The 17,590-nt window shown below is 40.6% G+C and overlaps 1 protein-coding gene across 1 annotated transcript; it reads left to right on the top strand.

Annotated features, from left to right (window-relative positions):
- Window positions 1-3,848: 3,848 nt before the first annotated feature.
- Window positions 3,849-16,996, top strand: foxk2b (forkhead box K2b). The gene is made up of 9 exons (XM_063903684.1): window positions 3,849-4,347; window positions 10,121-10,315; window positions 11,348-11,501; window positions 12,073-12,219; window positions 12,334-12,527; window positions 13,020-13,222; window positions 13,744-13,986; window positions 14,674-14,874; window positions 15,465-16,996. The coding sequence occupies exons 1-9, from the start codon at window positions 4,055-4,057 to the stop codon at window positions 15,662-15,664; spliced, it is 1,830 nt and encodes a 609-aa protein (XP_063759754.1). The 5' UTR covers window positions 3,849-4,054; the 3' UTR covers window positions 15,665-16,996.
- The last annotated feature ends 594 nt before the right edge of the window (window positions 16,997-17,590 follow it).

Raw genomic sequence — 17,590 nt, 5'->3', positions numbered from 1 at the left:
CATCACCCACATAAGCTAAATTACTAAGGTATCCAGAAAGAAAGGAATCATGATCATTCACAAAGCAATGTAGCTCCAAGTAGCCGACATTTGAAACCATGGGTATTTTATTTCATTACAATAATATATCCACATATGTAAACATCAGCTGTTACACCTTTATGCCTTATATTGCAGTTATGTGAAAGTGTGTTAGAACTTGCTAGCAAGTGAGCACAGAAGTTGTACATAGTTAAAATGCATCCTTCAGTTGTGGAAAAAAAATGCTAAAGGTTTTGGAAACAAGTTAGTTAGATAAACAATTGAAAAAATGTGCTAAAAGTAATGCTTAAACTGTTAAGGTTTAAGTAAATAATGCATTAACTGATTAAATAGTTGGCTAAAACTTATCCATGAATTGAAAGAATAAGCTAAAAGTATTGGTAAACAGTTGTAATTGTAAGCTATTGTTAACTACATAAACTGTGGAGTTAGTTTAAATGAAGCATTAACTGTTGCGATAGTTAGCTTAAGTTAGCTACAAGGATAAACAGTTGAAAACATCTGCTCAAAGTAGTGCTTCAACTGTTTAAATAGTTAGCTAAAAGTAAAGGATAAACTGTTGAAATAGTTAGCTAAAAGTAAAGGATAAACTGTTGAAATAGTTAACTAAAAGTCATGAATAAACAGTTTAAATAGTTAACTAAAAGTAAAGGATAAACTGTTGAAATAGTTAGCTAAAAGTAAAGGATAAACTGTTGAAATAGTTAACTAAAAGTAAAGGATAAACAGTTGAAATAAAGTAAAGGATAAACAGTTGAAATATTTAGATTAAGTTAGTTACAGTAGTAGATTAACAGTTAAAAGTTGGATAAAAGATGGAAGAATAGTGTTACATTGGGGTTTAAGTTTTGTATCTACTGTACGGACCCATTCTCTAAATTAATAATTTTTCCCAAAGAAAGCAAACAAAAGCTGTTGGATCTGTGCTTTAGTTTGTTCACCACAACATCCATTGAGGAGAATGAAACTAATACCTCACTTCCACGCCCAATTCTTCCCAGGCTTAATCAGCACTCAAGGCACCATTAGCCCCCTCAGACATGGAGAGTGTTATTAATGTGTCCATTTGGTTCCTGCCCCTGAGAGAGGAAATGGAGGAGAGGCGTAATGGGACTCTCTCACTGCAAAGAGATGGAAACCCTGCTGCTCAGCCCCTCCTCCCCTGCGGGACATCGCCTTCTTCGTTGTGCTGAAATCCCCAAGTTGTCTTGATGGTATATGTCATTATATTCTTAATCACAGCTGTACTCGTCAGTGCATAATAGATTCTCCATTGAGAGACATGGCGTTATGAGAGGTTATAGGTTAGAAGAACATGAGGCTCAGATACATTTCCTGGTTGGTTACAGTCTATATCAAATAACACAGCATGATGAAGCCGTTTGCTGGCAAATCTGACAAAACATAGGTCGTGACTCCAAATCCTGTGGTTTGAAAGAGCTTTAGCAAATAATTGGTTACCATTAGCATTTCCTACTACTCAAAAACGGGACTGACTTTCACCAGTGGAAAATCGACCGCAACAAACACAGTACACAAAATGTTAATAAGAAACACTTATACATTTTTAAAGTTTTAATATTTTGGATGTGGCTTTATTTATTAATCTTGACACAAGAGATAATAAAAGATGAGATAGCTAAAGATAATAGTTTTTAAAATGTATTAAAAGGATAATGTACTTTATTAAAGGAGGGCTAAAGCAATAAGCAAATAAGAAGCATCATAGGACACAACAAATACATAGATATTCGCATACACTTACACTTTTACAGATATGATCCATGAGGGATACTTGTACCTAAAAGTGTATACTCACCATGTGTGACATTGTACTATGATATATACATATAGGATAGAGATATTCTATCATGTTTAAATGACAAGGTAAGACAACAGCAGGGTTACACTATGATATGCTATCATCTGTTAAAAATATTGCAATCAGTGTATGAATGATTACCGGAGATTTGTAATATAAAAATTGCCGTCAAATTACTTTCCTAAACTAGTAAATCTGAGCTGTGTGAATGATAATGACGAGTCCCATTAGGCAACTTGTATTGATAATATCCGCCTTTCAAATGCTGTTAATAATAAGCAGATAAATGCTGCTATATGTTGGGTGTGGGCAGATAAATCTTTCTTTAGGCCTGTGATGAAGTGATGATGTTCATTATTCTGCTTGTGCACACTACCTCAGTTTAAAAGCTTAAAATGGCTGGTGATACTATGATGTCACCTTCGGAGGATGGGGCGGTGCATGTCTCCCTCCAGTGGATGAAGTTAGAGGTGACTTTTGCCCTTCAACTATAGGCCTACTATGATAAAGTAGTTATAATTTCCTAAAATAAAAGACAAAACTTTATTAATTTAATTGGTTTCTTATGTAGTATTGAAAACATTGATGAGCCTCATTATATACAAGTAGCATGTTTTCATATTTTTGCGGTTACTAAGTAACTTAATGCAATAAAGCTTTAGGGTTATAGCAAAGAATATTTGTCACCATTCATTGCTATGTAATTATGGTCACGATTTCTCATGTAATCGCTTAGTCTATACATGTGAGAAAGTTGTGAAAATGGCAAATTCTATCATAAAGAAGAGAGATCATAAAACAGGCAACAGCACAAAGTTGTTGATATATTTTCATGTTCGTTTATTGTGAAAAATAAACTGATCATATATCTTTATCATTTACGACAATTGAATGTATAACTATATAGGGAATCATATGTTGTTTTAAGTGGCAAAGGATGTCTCATAAATCTTGTGTATCAAATTGTTATATTAATATATTAAATAATGCCGGAAGCTATCAACACACAGAGGGATTTTCCGTTTCTTTTAATTATATGTTTTTGCCTAAATAATGATTCAGACCATGTTATCATTTTACTTCTCTCTGTGGACAATTTTTCTATCCTACAAACTAAAATGTTCCATGTAATAAATGTATTATTCTGATATAGACTAACCTTGGTTTTAACTTCATGCTGCATTCAATGAAACCAATCAGTTAGCGCCTGATCATTACTTTACTCATTACTCGTCCTGGCTGTTATCATATGATGTCTGCTTGCACGCGCACACACACTACTTCCGCACAGACAGTCTCAGTGTTTACAAACAAGTGGCCTACAGATGGCAGGGTCACTCACCCTTATGATAACAAGGCCTGCAGACAGGACAGCACAGGATTATAAACCTGCAGCCTAAAATGGGGGATATGAAGTATTAACCTTTCTTTCGAGACAAAAACATTTGTTTGTAATGATTAATGTTTTAAATGAATGTCTGTATTCAGTTCAAAGTGACCATATGCTGCAAAGGGGGCAACGTGCAAAACCTGTCATTGATTCTGTAGTGGAGGAGGAAGACCATCATGCAGTGTGGCTTTGCGCTGCTTCGACGTGGAGACTGAAGGGGAGAATGGATCCTGCAAAATGATCTCATACATGCGGTAGATTATTGTTTTGAATTCACGATTGGGCGGTGATATCGATGCATTATCCTAGATTATCGATCATTTATCTCTGTAGTAATTATTGTGACAGATAGCACGTGTAAACCGGTTGCTCCACTCCTTTCCTGTGCGGGTGAAAAAACCGTATATGCCACTTCTTGCTTCTTACCAAGCAGCATATGCGCGTATTGCTACTCACCAACCGACCTTGAATCTGTCCTCAGATTAATACTCACGCGTGATTGGTTGCAGTTGCAGGGCTGCATCGACTTCCTGTATTCTGATTGGTGGAGCGCACTGTCAGTAAAAGCATATCCGCCTCTTGCTCTGTTTGGTTGGTGCTCTCTGCTACCCTTTCTCTCGGCGGTGGGTCGGAGCCGCTGTCCCTGGCCTCGCATGTTCCCCTCTAAATTCCTGTTTTCAATTTGATGCCCCTATTGTACATTTGATCCATTTACACCCCTCTGTTAAGCCACAGTCGGGCGTCCATACACCGTTTTTTATTTGCCCCAGTATTTGGCGTTTTGAGACTTAAACACGAACATGGCCGTGGTGAGCGGATCGTCTGGGCCGGTTGCCCGGCTTGAGGGCCGTGAATTCGAATACATGATGAAAAAGCGCTCGGTGACCATCGGGCGGAACTCGTCTCAGGGCTCAGTGGACGTGAGTATGGGCCACTCCAGCTTCATCTCCCGGAGGCATCTGGAGATATTCACTGCCAGCGACGACGGCACCGGCAGCGGGGATTTTTACCTGAGGTGCCTCGGTAAAAACGGGGTGTTTGTAGACGGAGTGTTCCTGAGACGGGGCGCCCCTCCTCTGCAGCTACCACGAATGTAAGTTCCCCCTCTACGCGAACATGTGGATGCTAGCGCTAGTAGCCGAGAAGCTAAAGTTAACAGTCAACAACATTGGGTTGATAGTGGCTAGCAGGGTTGAGAGCACCACGTGTTTTAGCATGTTAGCAATAACTCCGCATCCTGTTCCTTATGCCATTTTCTTTGCTGACGTTTTTGATAGCAACAGTGTTATTTAGCCGCCTGCCTTCACCCCACATTCTCTCCTGTGGTTATCTTTGCGTGAGCCGCATTCCACTGTGTCTGTTTTGGGGGCTACATAGCCAAAATAACTATGCTAGCACACGGCTATGGTGACGCTATTGTTGATATTGACTAGTAGCAGCTTTTTCTGTCACGTGGACACCCTTAAGTCAGAAATGTATATCTCGTGATACTGTAAACATTGACCCTTGTTGTCATGCAAACACGTTAGCTCGCAGTTAGCTGCTGCTTCTCTTTAGTTGTGAATGGAGCTCCTCTCGACCCCTAAACGTAAACAAACCAGCCCGTCCCCGCCCTACCGGCTCACAACAGAAGAGCCTGCGGGACCTTTGGCCGCTGTTCAAATAAGCCGAATTGTTGCTAGCCGGTGTATTTAACTACTTAATTATGAACAGTATTTTTATTGCCCCTGATCATTAATTTAAAAGTTAAATGAGAAGTTTTTCCCAAAGAGGTCGGTTTGAATAAAAAAAAAAAAACTTGAGCTATGTTGTGCAGGTTGTAGCCTGCACCCTGCCATTGTTTATCTTTGAGGGTTGTTGATAATGTGCTGCTTTCCCATTTTTCTTTTATTACTCAACAATGTATTGCCCTGATCTGTACTAAAATGTAGTTATGGGATTTGAAATATTTGCCACCTGGTGTGGATGCAAGTCATGTTTAAGTGGCTTACAGAGATACAGTTATGTATAAAGATAAGCAATAAAGTAATAATTATTCAGATTATAGTTATGTGGTAGTAGTGATAAAATGAACATTTCATCAACAGAAAGCTAATCATTCATTATCAATCAATTTGATAATCAATTGTTCAAATCATACATTTGCTAAACGTTGGATCCCAACTTCTAAAATGTTGTGATGTGTTTATGTTAATTCAAACCAAAACTATAAATGTGTAACTTGCATGTTCTGAAATGGTCTGGGGTCAAGTGAGTTCCACCTTAATTGACAATGAAAACTAAAAAAACAGAATAGGATCATCATCTCTGGTTGTAAACAAACCACTCTGTTTACATTGTGTGAGACAGATTGATTTGGGGTTTTAGCACTTCAAAAAGTAGTTGAATAATTCACCAAAGATAGCAGTATTCTAGAGAAAAACAGCCTCTGCCATTACAGGCCAGACTTTGCACACTGCTCTCAGCTATTGTGCAATCTCTCAATGTGAAACCACTTTTAGTTTTACTGCACAAAAAAACGGCTTGTTTTGCCTTTTTTTTTTTTTTTTTTTTACCACACACTCGCCTTTTTGCTCCAAAATATTGTCTACAGCTGAACATGTTTGTGTTTTCATAATTGTATAGTAAATCAATGTTTGCACTACCACATCGTACATACACCCATGTATTTCATTAGTAGGCACCCGAAGGACCAAGGGAAGGAGCAGCAGCGGTTTCAGGTTCTCGTATTTATCAGGCCATCTGACAATAAAGAGCTTTTAATCAGTGGCACTCTTTACAACATGCACTTCTATAAGTAAGACACCTAGCGCAGGCTAACATGATTTACTGTAATCCTCAAGCTCACTCAGACGACCCTCGCTGTACACGATAAGACTTTCTAAAGCACAGATTGACAGCATGAGAGAACTCGCACCGCTTTGGCCCAGGGGACAGGTCTGTTGTACTCCAGGGATTCCTATTTGGTGATGTAAACAGACTAAACAGAAAGGAACAGCCTTCCCTTCCCCTTTTTCTCACTCCCCTCCATGTCCTCTCTCACACCCGAAAGACACTCTCCAAGTTCTTCCTGTCTCCTTTTGTTTACATTCTTATTTTGCATTTTGGGTGGGGGTGAAAATCAAGTGAATGTTTTCAGTTGAACAAGCTTTGTTTGTTGCCGTCCTCACAGCTTAGCAGCATAGCAACTGTGCGTTTGTGTCATGGAGTTCGGGCTTCATTGTTCATACAGGAGAGAAATAGGGTTGATTTTTTTTTTTTTAAAGAGGCTTCAGTGAATGCAAGCTTTCAGGGGGATACTCAACAATAAGGACACTGCTTCCCATGACATTGAACCACACCCAGACTTTAAAAAACTCCAATTATGAATTCAAAAGAATGTGTTTTAAGTAAGGCTGTAAGGATCATGTAATGAATTGCTGTTTGGGCTAGGTGAGGAACCTCATTACTCTGTATATCATCAAATAAGTGGCAATAGATTTAGGTTTTAGGTCTTATATCAGTATTTGCATTAAGGCCTTGGTTAGACCCTATTGCATATTCACTCACTCGTTGATTAGATATTTCCTGAATGAGGCTTGCCTAACGTCATTTTAACTGACTTTTCCTAGCTCTTCGAATGTCTGCGTTTTAAAGATTTTAAAAACAGTGTACATTTTTATTATTTTATTAAAGAACGTGTGTCTTCTTTGCATCAACATCCATACATGTTAAGCAACAGCTCCTTAAATGGAACGATCTGTATTTGTTTTGATCATTCAAATGCAAACATTTCAGGACATTGCTCGTCCAAGCTTTCAAATGTGAGATTGTATTTCAATGTAAATACAATCTTTTGGGGTTTTGTTTGGACATTTATCTATTGACTGACAATGACGATAATGGTTTGTTGCACCCCCAGTTGCATTTATATGCATTTGTCAGCATTTATAATTTCAAACCTGTTAAAATAGTATTGGGGGAGATGTTCCACCCTTTGGTCAGAAACCCATAAATCAAAAATATACAAACATGAAGTTCTTAGCCACCCCAACCAACCTTTGTCCATAGCTTTTAAACACTTCCTAGTATTTAGGATTGATGTCGTATTTCCTTTCAAAATGTAATGATTTAGCCCTTTTTTCTTATAAGGCATTTTGTTTTGATACAATGTTAAATATTGATGCATTTTAGAAGATAGGCTTGTTGTAAGGGTCTAGTTTCAAATAAAGGATATAATCTACATGCATGCATATAATCCATCAAACCAAGCTACTCGCAGTGTTCTTCCAAGAGTCTGTTATAGCAACAACTGGCCACTTACCATTACCAAAGACCAAGTTATAATATAAAAGATTTGAAATAAAACCGTAACCTTGATGATCTGCTTGGATTTTCCTAAATCAACTATGCTGCCTAACGTTCAAGCTTTTTCATGAGCCAAAATGTAACATTGAACATACAGCGGTTTGCATTTTCAGCAGGTTGTAGTACAGGCAAGAACACAAAGGAAGAGGATTGTTTTTGATATTTTATTAGTTCTTGATATATTTAGATATCACTGTCCTCACTCTGTCACCTCTCCACAGCCGCTGGATATTGACAAGTGCTCTGATGTTATTTAAAGGATCCATCGTGACTTTGCCAGATCCAGAGTAAAATCTCTACCCTTATTTATAGGGTGCTGAGAGGGAACATGCACAATGAAAAGTGTCTCCCCTCACCAATCTGGCTCCAGGAAGTGTTTCAGTCTCCTCCTTTGAGCAGCAAGGCTAATTTGAGATGTAGGTGTCAGGGATCCAGTTCTCTCAGCAGATGCCAGCTCTGTCAGGGCCTGGCGAAGAAACTGCTGTGCCTGGCACTCTGTAACTAGAAGAAAACAAATGTGTGTCTGCTCCGTCTCCCCGGTGTCAGACCGCCTGATGTAAACTGCGATTTAGAAAGGTTCCTTCTATTCACCACTATCCGTGAATGTTGAACATTTCCCACCACAGGCAATGAGTCTGTTATCATCAAGACTAAATGATTTAATTGTAAGGAATCCACCCAAAAACATGCTTAGTTTCTGTTGGCAATGTCTCCGCATTCCTGAGTTAGTTTGGTTGGTTGTTAACGTTTTTTGTTTTTTTTTAATTATACTGCATACCAAATGGAGAAGCAATGATATAAATGTTTCATCCATTTAAAAGAGCCCTGTGATGCTCATTTTCAGGTTCATATTTGTACTTCGTCCTCTACTGTGACATGTTGCCATGCTTTAATGCTCCAAAATATCTTTATTTTTCTCCTACTGCCTGTGCTGCAGCACCTCTTTTCACCCTCTGTCTGAAACCAGAGCCCAGTCTGCTGTGATTGATTAGCTGGTCGGCTATTTTATGATTGGTCAACTGCTTAGATGTCCCAACCCTTAGCCTATCACGTACAATGTGTTGGAGCCCTAGCCAATAGAAGAGCAAGTGGTATGTAGTGAAGTCACTATGTTATAGAAATAAACAAAGGAGTCCAATGAAGGCTTTTTTGGCAGGGGAGGGGGTGGAGTGTTCATGAGAGAAACTCCCTGTTTGGGATTTAAGCCTTTGCAGACAATTTACATGCACACATATCTATATAAGACACCACAGTAAAGGAAACCCCCCAACAATCATAATAGTGCGTCTTTAAGACAAGTAATGTAGTAGGTAACATGTCATTCTCTTTTCAATGAAAAGCAACATGAATTTCTCATGATGCTTAACCCTGTACATTATGCCAGGTGTTGTTGGTTCACGTGTGCACAAAAAGTTATTTATCAGCAGACTTTTACACCAATACTGTACACCTGTGATAAGCTCTTATTTGGCCCAACCCTGACTTATTGACGCAGCCTCAAGATGCCTTGTGGTAATGTTTCTGTTAGGTCGTTGCATAGCTCAATGCAGTAACAAGTTCCATTTACAGAAAAATGACAACAACAGAGTGAAAATATCCCCAAAGTGTTTGGGTCTTAAATAACTATTAAATGAACATGGCACTAAAGAGAGAGTGCTTATTGGCCTTTTTATACTTGATGAATAAATCACTGTTATTGTTTTTTAAATACATTGTCAATTTATTTTCTGGGCAAAAAAAATAAATCAACTCCATTCAAATTATTATAGATTATTAGAGCTGCAACTACAAGTCTATCCTCAGGAAAGTAATCACTGAACTTTCATTGGTTAAATATTCCAACAGTTTTTAATGCAGAAAATGCTGTTTTCAGCCTTAACTATTGAGATGCCTTTTTCTGCTTTTCTTTCATTTCACAGAGATTATATTTGAGTGTTGGTCTGACAACTAAACATTAACAGATATTAACTTTTTCCTTCTTAAAAATTGGTTTATATTAGTATAATATCCATCACAGTTTCTCAATCGATTCATAGATGCAGATTAATCAATAATGAAAGTCGTCATGTGTTGCAGCACCATTTATTACTCAAGAGAAGTACATGCACTTTAATGCAAATGTTCTGATTGGTTTTTTTTCACACGCTGCTGAGACTAGAATGCTGTTAGCATGCCGTCTTATTTTTTATCCCTCTGCTTGTTTTGGCCTGTACTCCAGTGAGCAAACACCTTTGGGTGTGCTTTTGTCCTCTGCAGTGTAATGTGCAGTACTGTGATCATTTTCAGCAAAAACTAAATATTTTCCAGCTGTGCAGAGGTAGAAAGGAGCTTCATTAAGCCTTTGCATCAGTATTCAAATGTAATTAACTTGCACATTGTCTCTCGGCTAATTACAGCCCGTCAGCTGAGGTGTTGTTATTAAGCGCTCACTGATTTGCTTTCGTAATGTTGTTTAGATTGACGGGAACCTCTGCCTTACTTGCCAGCGTTTTAAATCTGTGTCTTGTTTTATTTTGCAGGTGCACTTTCAGGTTCCCCAGCACAAACATCAAGATCACGTTCACAGCTCTGTCCAGCGGCAAGAAGGTGAAGCGTGAAGCTCCAGAGTCTCCAGTGAAGCCCGTACAACCCCAGATCTCCCCACTGACCATCAACATTCCAGACAACATCGCTCACCTCATGAGCCCCCTGCCATCGCCCACTGGCACCATTAGGTACTCGCTTCTGCAAAGTGTTATGTGTTCCCTATCTAAAAGCAGGAAAAAGGTGACTTTTTCCTCATACAGACCACCAGGTGTTTTCTTCCCAGGCACATTTAGAATGGATTTGCCTCCTGCTTTCTTTTTAAGATTATGTTTTTAGCCTATTTGTCTTTTTCCCTCTCGGTAACAGCTAAGGATCATCCATGGTACAAAAAATAAGTAACAATTCACATATCTTTTTCTATTCTTTATTAAGGTGTTGTGTTAGGTATGGGATAATGTGAAGAATATGAGTCCGGTCACCACCATCCATAACATCCTATATTCCCTCCCTTTTATCCTATGTTTATTGACTTTTTTCTTCAGTTGTGCAAACGTACCGTTTCCAGATTCTAACACCCCAGATCAGTGCTCGGTGGTCCCTCCCTCGCTGCCTATAGCTGACCTTGACATGGCCCTACAGGGTGATCAGCTTAGGCTTAGTTCAGAGACTGCAGGGCTCAGAGAGGGAGGCGCCTCCATCTCAGACTCTTAGATCCTCTCAACCCCCTGATCTCCACCAGATGGTTAAAAAACAAGCAGGTTTCTCCTGTCATACAGGTCCCCTTTTCAAGGTTATATGGTATAATGTGTTTTCTGTTGGTAAATTAACAGATGGCGAAACATAAGAGGCAGCAGGTCTTGCACACTCCTGAGCTGCTGCATCTTTGTTTTGTGTACGAAGATCTCCTGAGTCCCCCAGGTCCTGAAATATACATTAAAATATGTAATGATTAAGATTGGTATGCGTTGTTGCTTAAGACCTGGTAGTGCCTACAATGTTTAATTTGAAAGGTGAGGCCATTTGCATAGATGTGGGACACAAGCGTGCCACTGCAGCACAGACTGCGCTTACTCTAACTGGGCCTCTTCTGGGAAATATTAGCCTGGTTATATTTAGGATGGAAGCACTTTATAAAGAATTCAACAGACTATAGCTTTGTGTTGATAATCTTTTACAATAAGTTTCTCTGCTTCTTACGGTTGATATTGTGTTTCCTGCAGTGCTGCTAACTCGTGCCCCTCCAGCCCGCGGGGCGCAGGCTCCTCCAGCTACAGGATGGGAGGCCGTATGGTCAGCTCTGCAGAGCTGCAACTCATGAACGACAACTCCCAGCCTGACAACGACAAAGACGCCTCTGGAGGGGACAGTCCCAAGGTGAGAGCAGGGCTGAAGGACTTTCACTCTGAGAGGGGAGGGTGCTGACCCTTAGTTTGTGACACTGGTCAAAGTTTCATCACAAAACAATTTAATATAATTTGATGTTTCTTTAAATATTGCTACATTTAAAAAAAAAGCCAGAACTGTCAAATATTTAGGGAGATTTATTTAAAGAATTATCAGAATGTTTGCAAATTGGTTTTTCGATATAAATGAAATGATTAATAAATTCTACTCCAAGCCATAACAACATATCGCTATCACTATCCACAAGCTAAGAAAGGCTATATTTTGATCCAGCAACCTTTTTGTTCTTTTTTGCTTAAGTCTATCTGACTAAAACATAATATACTAGATCTTTTATATTATGAGATGTTTAACATTTCATCAAACAGATCCAGCCTGGTGGTGTCTTTAGACTCAATACAGTAGCCACAAGATTACAGATGGCATTAAAATCCTTATTTTTTAACTGGGACTTGAGGAAATAATGTTTACATTTTTTTAATGTCAGCTATTTTTTGATGCTTCATACTTTTAGAATGTGCATTTCTCCTCTGCTCCACAGGATGACTCCAAACCTCCGTACTCCTATGCACAGCTGATAGTCCAGGCCATCACACTGGCTCCGGACAAGCAGCTCACACTAAACGGAATCTACAATCACATCACGAAGAACTACCCCTACTACAGGACTGCAGACAAGGGCTGGCAGGTGAGTCCTCTGAAGGGTCTCTGCGCCAGAACCTGTCACAAAAATAACCATTAAAACCTCTAAAAGTCTTTATTCTCACTGCAACACCCTCACACCATCTTTCCTCTGCTGCAGAACTCGATCAGACACAACCTGTCGCTGAACCGTTATTTCATCAAAGTGGCACGGTCGCAGGAGGAGCCGGGCAAAGGCTCCTTCTGGAGGATAGACCCATCCTCAGAGGGCAAGCTCATCGAGCAGGCCTTCAGGAAACGAAGGCCCCGGGGTGTCCCCTGCTTCAGGACCCCACACGGACCCCTCTCCTCCAGGTCTGCTCTCATCCCACTGTCACACACTCATGCTTTGATTCATACACACCATCATTCAGTAACTGTAGCATTCATTAGCACAATCTTTTACATTTTGGTCCACGGTATGCAGACCGTCTTTTTTTTTAACATTCCTCATGATAAAAAGAGCACCAACTGCATTGGTAGCATTAATTTTGTTCAGATAAAAAAAAAAAGCTTGAGATACATTGTTTAAATAAATGAGTATATCTAAATTGCACTAAAGCCTTAAAACATACACAGGGTCCCATACTTCAATACAAAAAAACAACCCAAAATTGATCCCACTCCCAAATATTCCTCCAATGTTCATAAACAATTACAAATGTTTTTCATTTGATGTCATTGATGTTCACTTATGGGGCACATGAAGGTCCTCTCCATACTGAGCAAAATGTTAACCCCCTCTTTACTATGAAATCTCCATATTGCTGTTTGATGGTTAACCTGCCTCTCCTCTCTGACTCTCAGGAGTGCCCCGGCGTCTCCCAATCACTCGGGCGTTCTCTCCGCTCACTCCAGCGGCGTCCAGACTCCTGACAGCCTCTCACGAGAGGGCTCCCCGGTCCCCCTGGAGCTGGAGACCTCCTCGGCCCCCGCCCCGACCACCACCACGGTGGTCCAGCCTAAACTGGCTGTCATCCAGGAAGCACGCTTTGCACAAAACACACCAGGTATAAAACCCCCTCTTTCTGGGCTTTGTGTCAATATAACAAACATCTTGGAGACCACAGCTTCTGGCGTCCAATTAAACACAGAGTTACTTTAGTTTGTTCAACATGCAGCTGAAATGATCAGTTTTGCTCACCCTGCAGGCAATAGATAGTGTCCATATATTTATTTTACTTGTGTTACTTTTACATTTATGAGGAGCATACAAGTATTGGACGTTTGGAAATGCTTCATTTTAACCGCTATGTGTTCTAATTAAGAATATACTTGATACAGAATATACTCCTTGAATAATGTTTGATTTTTGTAACTTGTGACCCTGTACAAGTAACTAAGGGTGACCGGATTCAAGCCTTTGCAGACCATTTACATGCACACCTACAAGAAACGCATTACAAGAAAAGGAAAACCCCAAAAAGCATATTAGGGCCTCTTTAGAAAGCTGTAATGATAATGAATAATCCTGCATGATTTCAAACGCATTTATTAAATATCCCTGTGTCCCTCGCTGTCTCTGTTGCAGGCACGCCTGTTAACAACCAGCCGGTACTCATAGCAGTCCAGCGTCAGTTACCTCAGAGCATCAAGCCGGTGACCTACACCATGGCCTCTCCGGTGAGCACCAGCAGCTCGCAGCCATCTGTGCAGACGGTGCACGTCCTGCAGCAGATCCCGGCCGGCTCCATCAGCTCCGCCGTCATCGCCCAGCCAGCCACCATCATCAAGGGCGAGCTGCAGGAGAACGGAGACCATACAGGGCTCAAAGGTGAGGCAGGGGCATGCTGGGAAATGTTGGTAACAACCACCATTTTGTAAACTGGCATACAGCGTTTGACCAGTTGTTGATGCTGTTTACTCGGGTACTAAAAATGTTTTGTTATCAATACATTATTGTTACCATTAATTAAAATATTTTAGTTTATACAAATACGTCCTGGCATCAGTGGCTCTCACTCGCAAGCTTGAACATTTTCCTGTGTTAAGTGTCCCTAGGAAAATAAGTTTTTCTACTAATTTACTCAACGTCAAGGACAAAAAGTATTATTTTCAAACATGCTAATGCTTTCCATCATCAATGCTAACTGACACAGAAAACCTTAGCAAGTTACAAGGGAAAAGAATAGTTGCTCTTCCACACCTGATTTTATGATCCTCTAAATTTAGATTGATACAAGATGAATAGATCCACATGTTTGTTAGCTTTAATGCTAGCTTGACTAGCTTATTTTGCTAGCTTTAATGCTATGTTTACTGTAAGAGAGCCAGGGGACCACTGAGCGAGATATTGCTCTTTTCGAGTTAATTATTTCTTGTCTTTAATTGACTAAACTGATCATACTATTGCTGGTTTCCCAACAGTCAATTCCTCTTCTTAGTGTAGACATGCACAGTGCAGTTAAACTAGAATACTGTTTTTCCCTGAAGTCATTGTTGAACTGTTTGTGTCTCTCAGTCAAAGTGGAGACGGTCCCCACCATCACCTCTATAGGCGGCTCCAGTCGCATCATCCAGAGCTCCCAGTCCGGTGGCTCGCTGCAGACTGTGACCATCGTGCAGCAGGCACCCATGGGACAACACCAGCTGCCCATAAAGGCCATTACACAGAACGGCACCCACAGCGTCACCACTGCCATCCACGGAGCCAGCAGCTCAGGTGAGAAGCACTGCAACGCTTCAACAAGCAGGAAGAGAAACGTGGAGAGTTTATATGTTGATTATTAAGTCTAAAGAAAGAATCCATCATGTATACGCTGAAGAGTTTACATTAAACAATAATGGAACGAGAGTGGAACAATGCAAATAAATAAAAGTACTAGTGTTATGTAGTGATGTCGGGCGTTGCAGAATGGGGGTGATTGTGTGGGAGAGAAACTCCCTCTTGAGGGAACACATGGATTTCAGCCTTTGCAGACCATTTACATCCACAGAAAGCTATAAAACAGACTACAGGAAAGTGAAACCCCCTAAAAGTAGAAACAGGCCCCTTTTTTGAAAAATGTTTCAGATCAAACCGATTGATTTAAAGAACTGCTCCTTTCCGCTCTAGTTTTTACCTAATGTTTGTGCAATTGTTCCTCGCCCAAATATTTAAGGTATTACCCGACATGATTAAAACTTTCTCTGCCTCCACTGAATCACAGAAAGCCGACTGCTCCTCCCACAGGCTTCCTGCTTACAGATGTCGGTTAACCACACAATGACTTCCTCTGCTTACCCCCCTCTTCCCATCTGTTTCCCATCCAGCTGTGGCGAGCCCCCTCCACCTGCTGGCGGCCCACGCCTCCGCCTCCGCCTCCCTCCCCACCAAGCGCCAGAACGGGGACCAGCAGGCCAGCGAACAGCCGGACGCCAAGCGCATCAAATCAGAGGACGAGGCGGGCTCGACCCCGGCCACCGCGGCGGACTCGGACTCATCGGCAGCTAACGACCCCGGCCTCAACTAGTCTGTACAACACACACCACACACAAACACCCCCCTTCCCCAACCACCACCACCACCTTCTCTCTCTCGTCCCCGTCGTTTTGTTTCGTTTCTCCTCCTTCTACCACTGACTCCTGAGGTGCCAAACGGAGAGGATTCTTTTCATTTTTCTGTTCTAGAGCAACAAGAGAAAAAAAAAAAGATATTGTCCACCCCTTTAAAGACTTGAATGTGGGTTGAGAACAAAAATAAAGAAAGATGAACTCAAAGGTGTCCCCCTGTGAGCCACTGAAATGGGATAGTGACTAAACCAAGACCACAGGAAGCCTTAACAACAATTAACCCTTAAGAGCTGACCTTTGACCTGGAGCGGTCCCGTGCGGGGAGAGGCCCTAACGCCACCTTTCTGTCGTAACTACCTCAGAGCAGAGAGGAGACCACACCTTCCCCACCCACTCCTGTCGGGGCAGCTCGGGATGAAGCGACCAACCGAGCGACGAGTACGACGAGCATTCAAAGGTTTAAAGAAAAAGAAAACGGTCAACGCATTCAGAAAGGGATCAACTCGGAGCCAATAATCCTGAAACTCTGGCAGCTAGCCTTTCACAATACTGACCTTCCTTAATCGCAGCTGTACGTAGATATGCAGTATTTTGTTGTTCAAATGTGGAGCATAGGATTCTTTTTTTTTTTTAATGTATTTTCACTTAACTAGATAAGTAATAATTTAATGAAAGGAAGCGTACAAAATAATGAGGTCGACGACATTTCGGTAACTAAGTTAGAAATCTCACTTTTTTTATGTGGACTTCCTTTTCTGTTTGGTGAAACAGTGTAATTAGTTTTTTTCGTAATATTCATTTATTTTCCCCCCTCGTTCTGACATATCCATAAGAAATTTGCTTAATTATACCTACATATTTTAATACTTGCACAGATAACCGATATAAGCATATGAAATCTCTCCATGTGTAGTTCCAGATGTTGACCTTTGCATGTATCCGACAACACGAGAGTTGTTAACTGTAAATTGAACGGAGGAAAAAAGACCTGCTTTGTCCAAACAGACCTGCACTTGATTAAATGTTTGTGTTTTCATTTCCCTCCTCCTCCTTCTTTTTTTTTTGTTTTCCTTCTCCTCTTCCTCCTCGTACCTCCCAGCTGTGTTGACGTTGTGGTGTTGGCAGCCCCCTCCCCCACCTTTGCTTGATTATTTTACTACTCTGTTCCGGCGACCTGGCGAGTCTGTTTTCTGATTGTACACGTTCCAAACAATAGTAAAAGGAAAAAAAATTGATGTTTGTTCTGCTTAAGTGGAGAAATGCTTTTTTTTAAATAAATTAATTTAAAGCCCTTTTCTGTATCTGTATATTTTGCTTCAGTCATTGGTGTAATTGCTGCTCCATCCCACAAGGGGGCAGTGTAGGAGCTCCTATACTGCCCTAGATACAACCATGAATAATATACCCCAGAATAACAGCATATATCAATGTTGCCCTTTAACACACGTTAGCTGCATCCTAAGAGTGGTCAGGTATCCCATGTAAAGCAGACACTGTTTTAATGTCCTACGTTCTTTCTCTGCCCATCTATCCACAACATGTTTTCATTGAAAGAACTTTCTGACTTCTGATGTAACAGCGTTGTTAAATTGGCGCACATTTTTTATTCCTAAATTGATCTGTAATGCTTTACTATGATCCATATCACACTTCTGGGATTACAAATCTACAATTACTTGAACAAGTAACTCTTCTTCAGAACAGCATTGCAGGAATCACAAGTCGTGTTCAAGAGTGTTTCTCAGCGTTGCTGTGTGTTTGGATAAACAGACTCCCAGTGACTATAGAACAATATTCCAGCTAGCCTCCCCACTGCGGCCCAACATTCTTCCTTTGTGCTGGACGAGCTAAATAAAGCTGTGGTACTGAAGGTGTTTCCTCACGTT

This window comes from Eleginops maclovinus, chromosome 16 (genome assembly GCF_036324505.1).
Source record: "Eleginops maclovinus isolate JMC-PN-2008 ecotype Puerto Natales chromosome 16, JC_Emac_rtc_rv5, whole genome shotgun sequence".
Taxonomy (NCBI): domain Eukaryota; kingdom Metazoa; phylum Chordata; class Actinopteri; order Perciformes; family Eleginopidae; genus Eleginops; species Eleginops maclovinus.
Note: the sequence above shows the minus strand (reverse complement) of the source record. Positions and strands in the feature narration are given on the sequence as shown.

Bases quoted from the DNA above. Each gene is read 5' to 3' on its own strand.
- foxk2b (XM_063903684.1), top strand. From the start codon at position 4,055: ATGGCCGTGGTGAGCGGATCGTCTGGGCCGGTTGCCCGGCTTGAGGGC. The intron at 12,220-12,333 runs GTGAGTCCTCTG...CCTCTGCTGCAG, and splicing joins CTGCAGACAAGGGCTGGCAG to AACTCGATCAGACACAACCT. The intron at 13,987-14,673 runs GTGAGGCAGGGG...TGTGTCTCTCAG, and splicing joins AGACCATACAGGGCTCAAAG to TCAAAGTGGAGACGGTCCCC.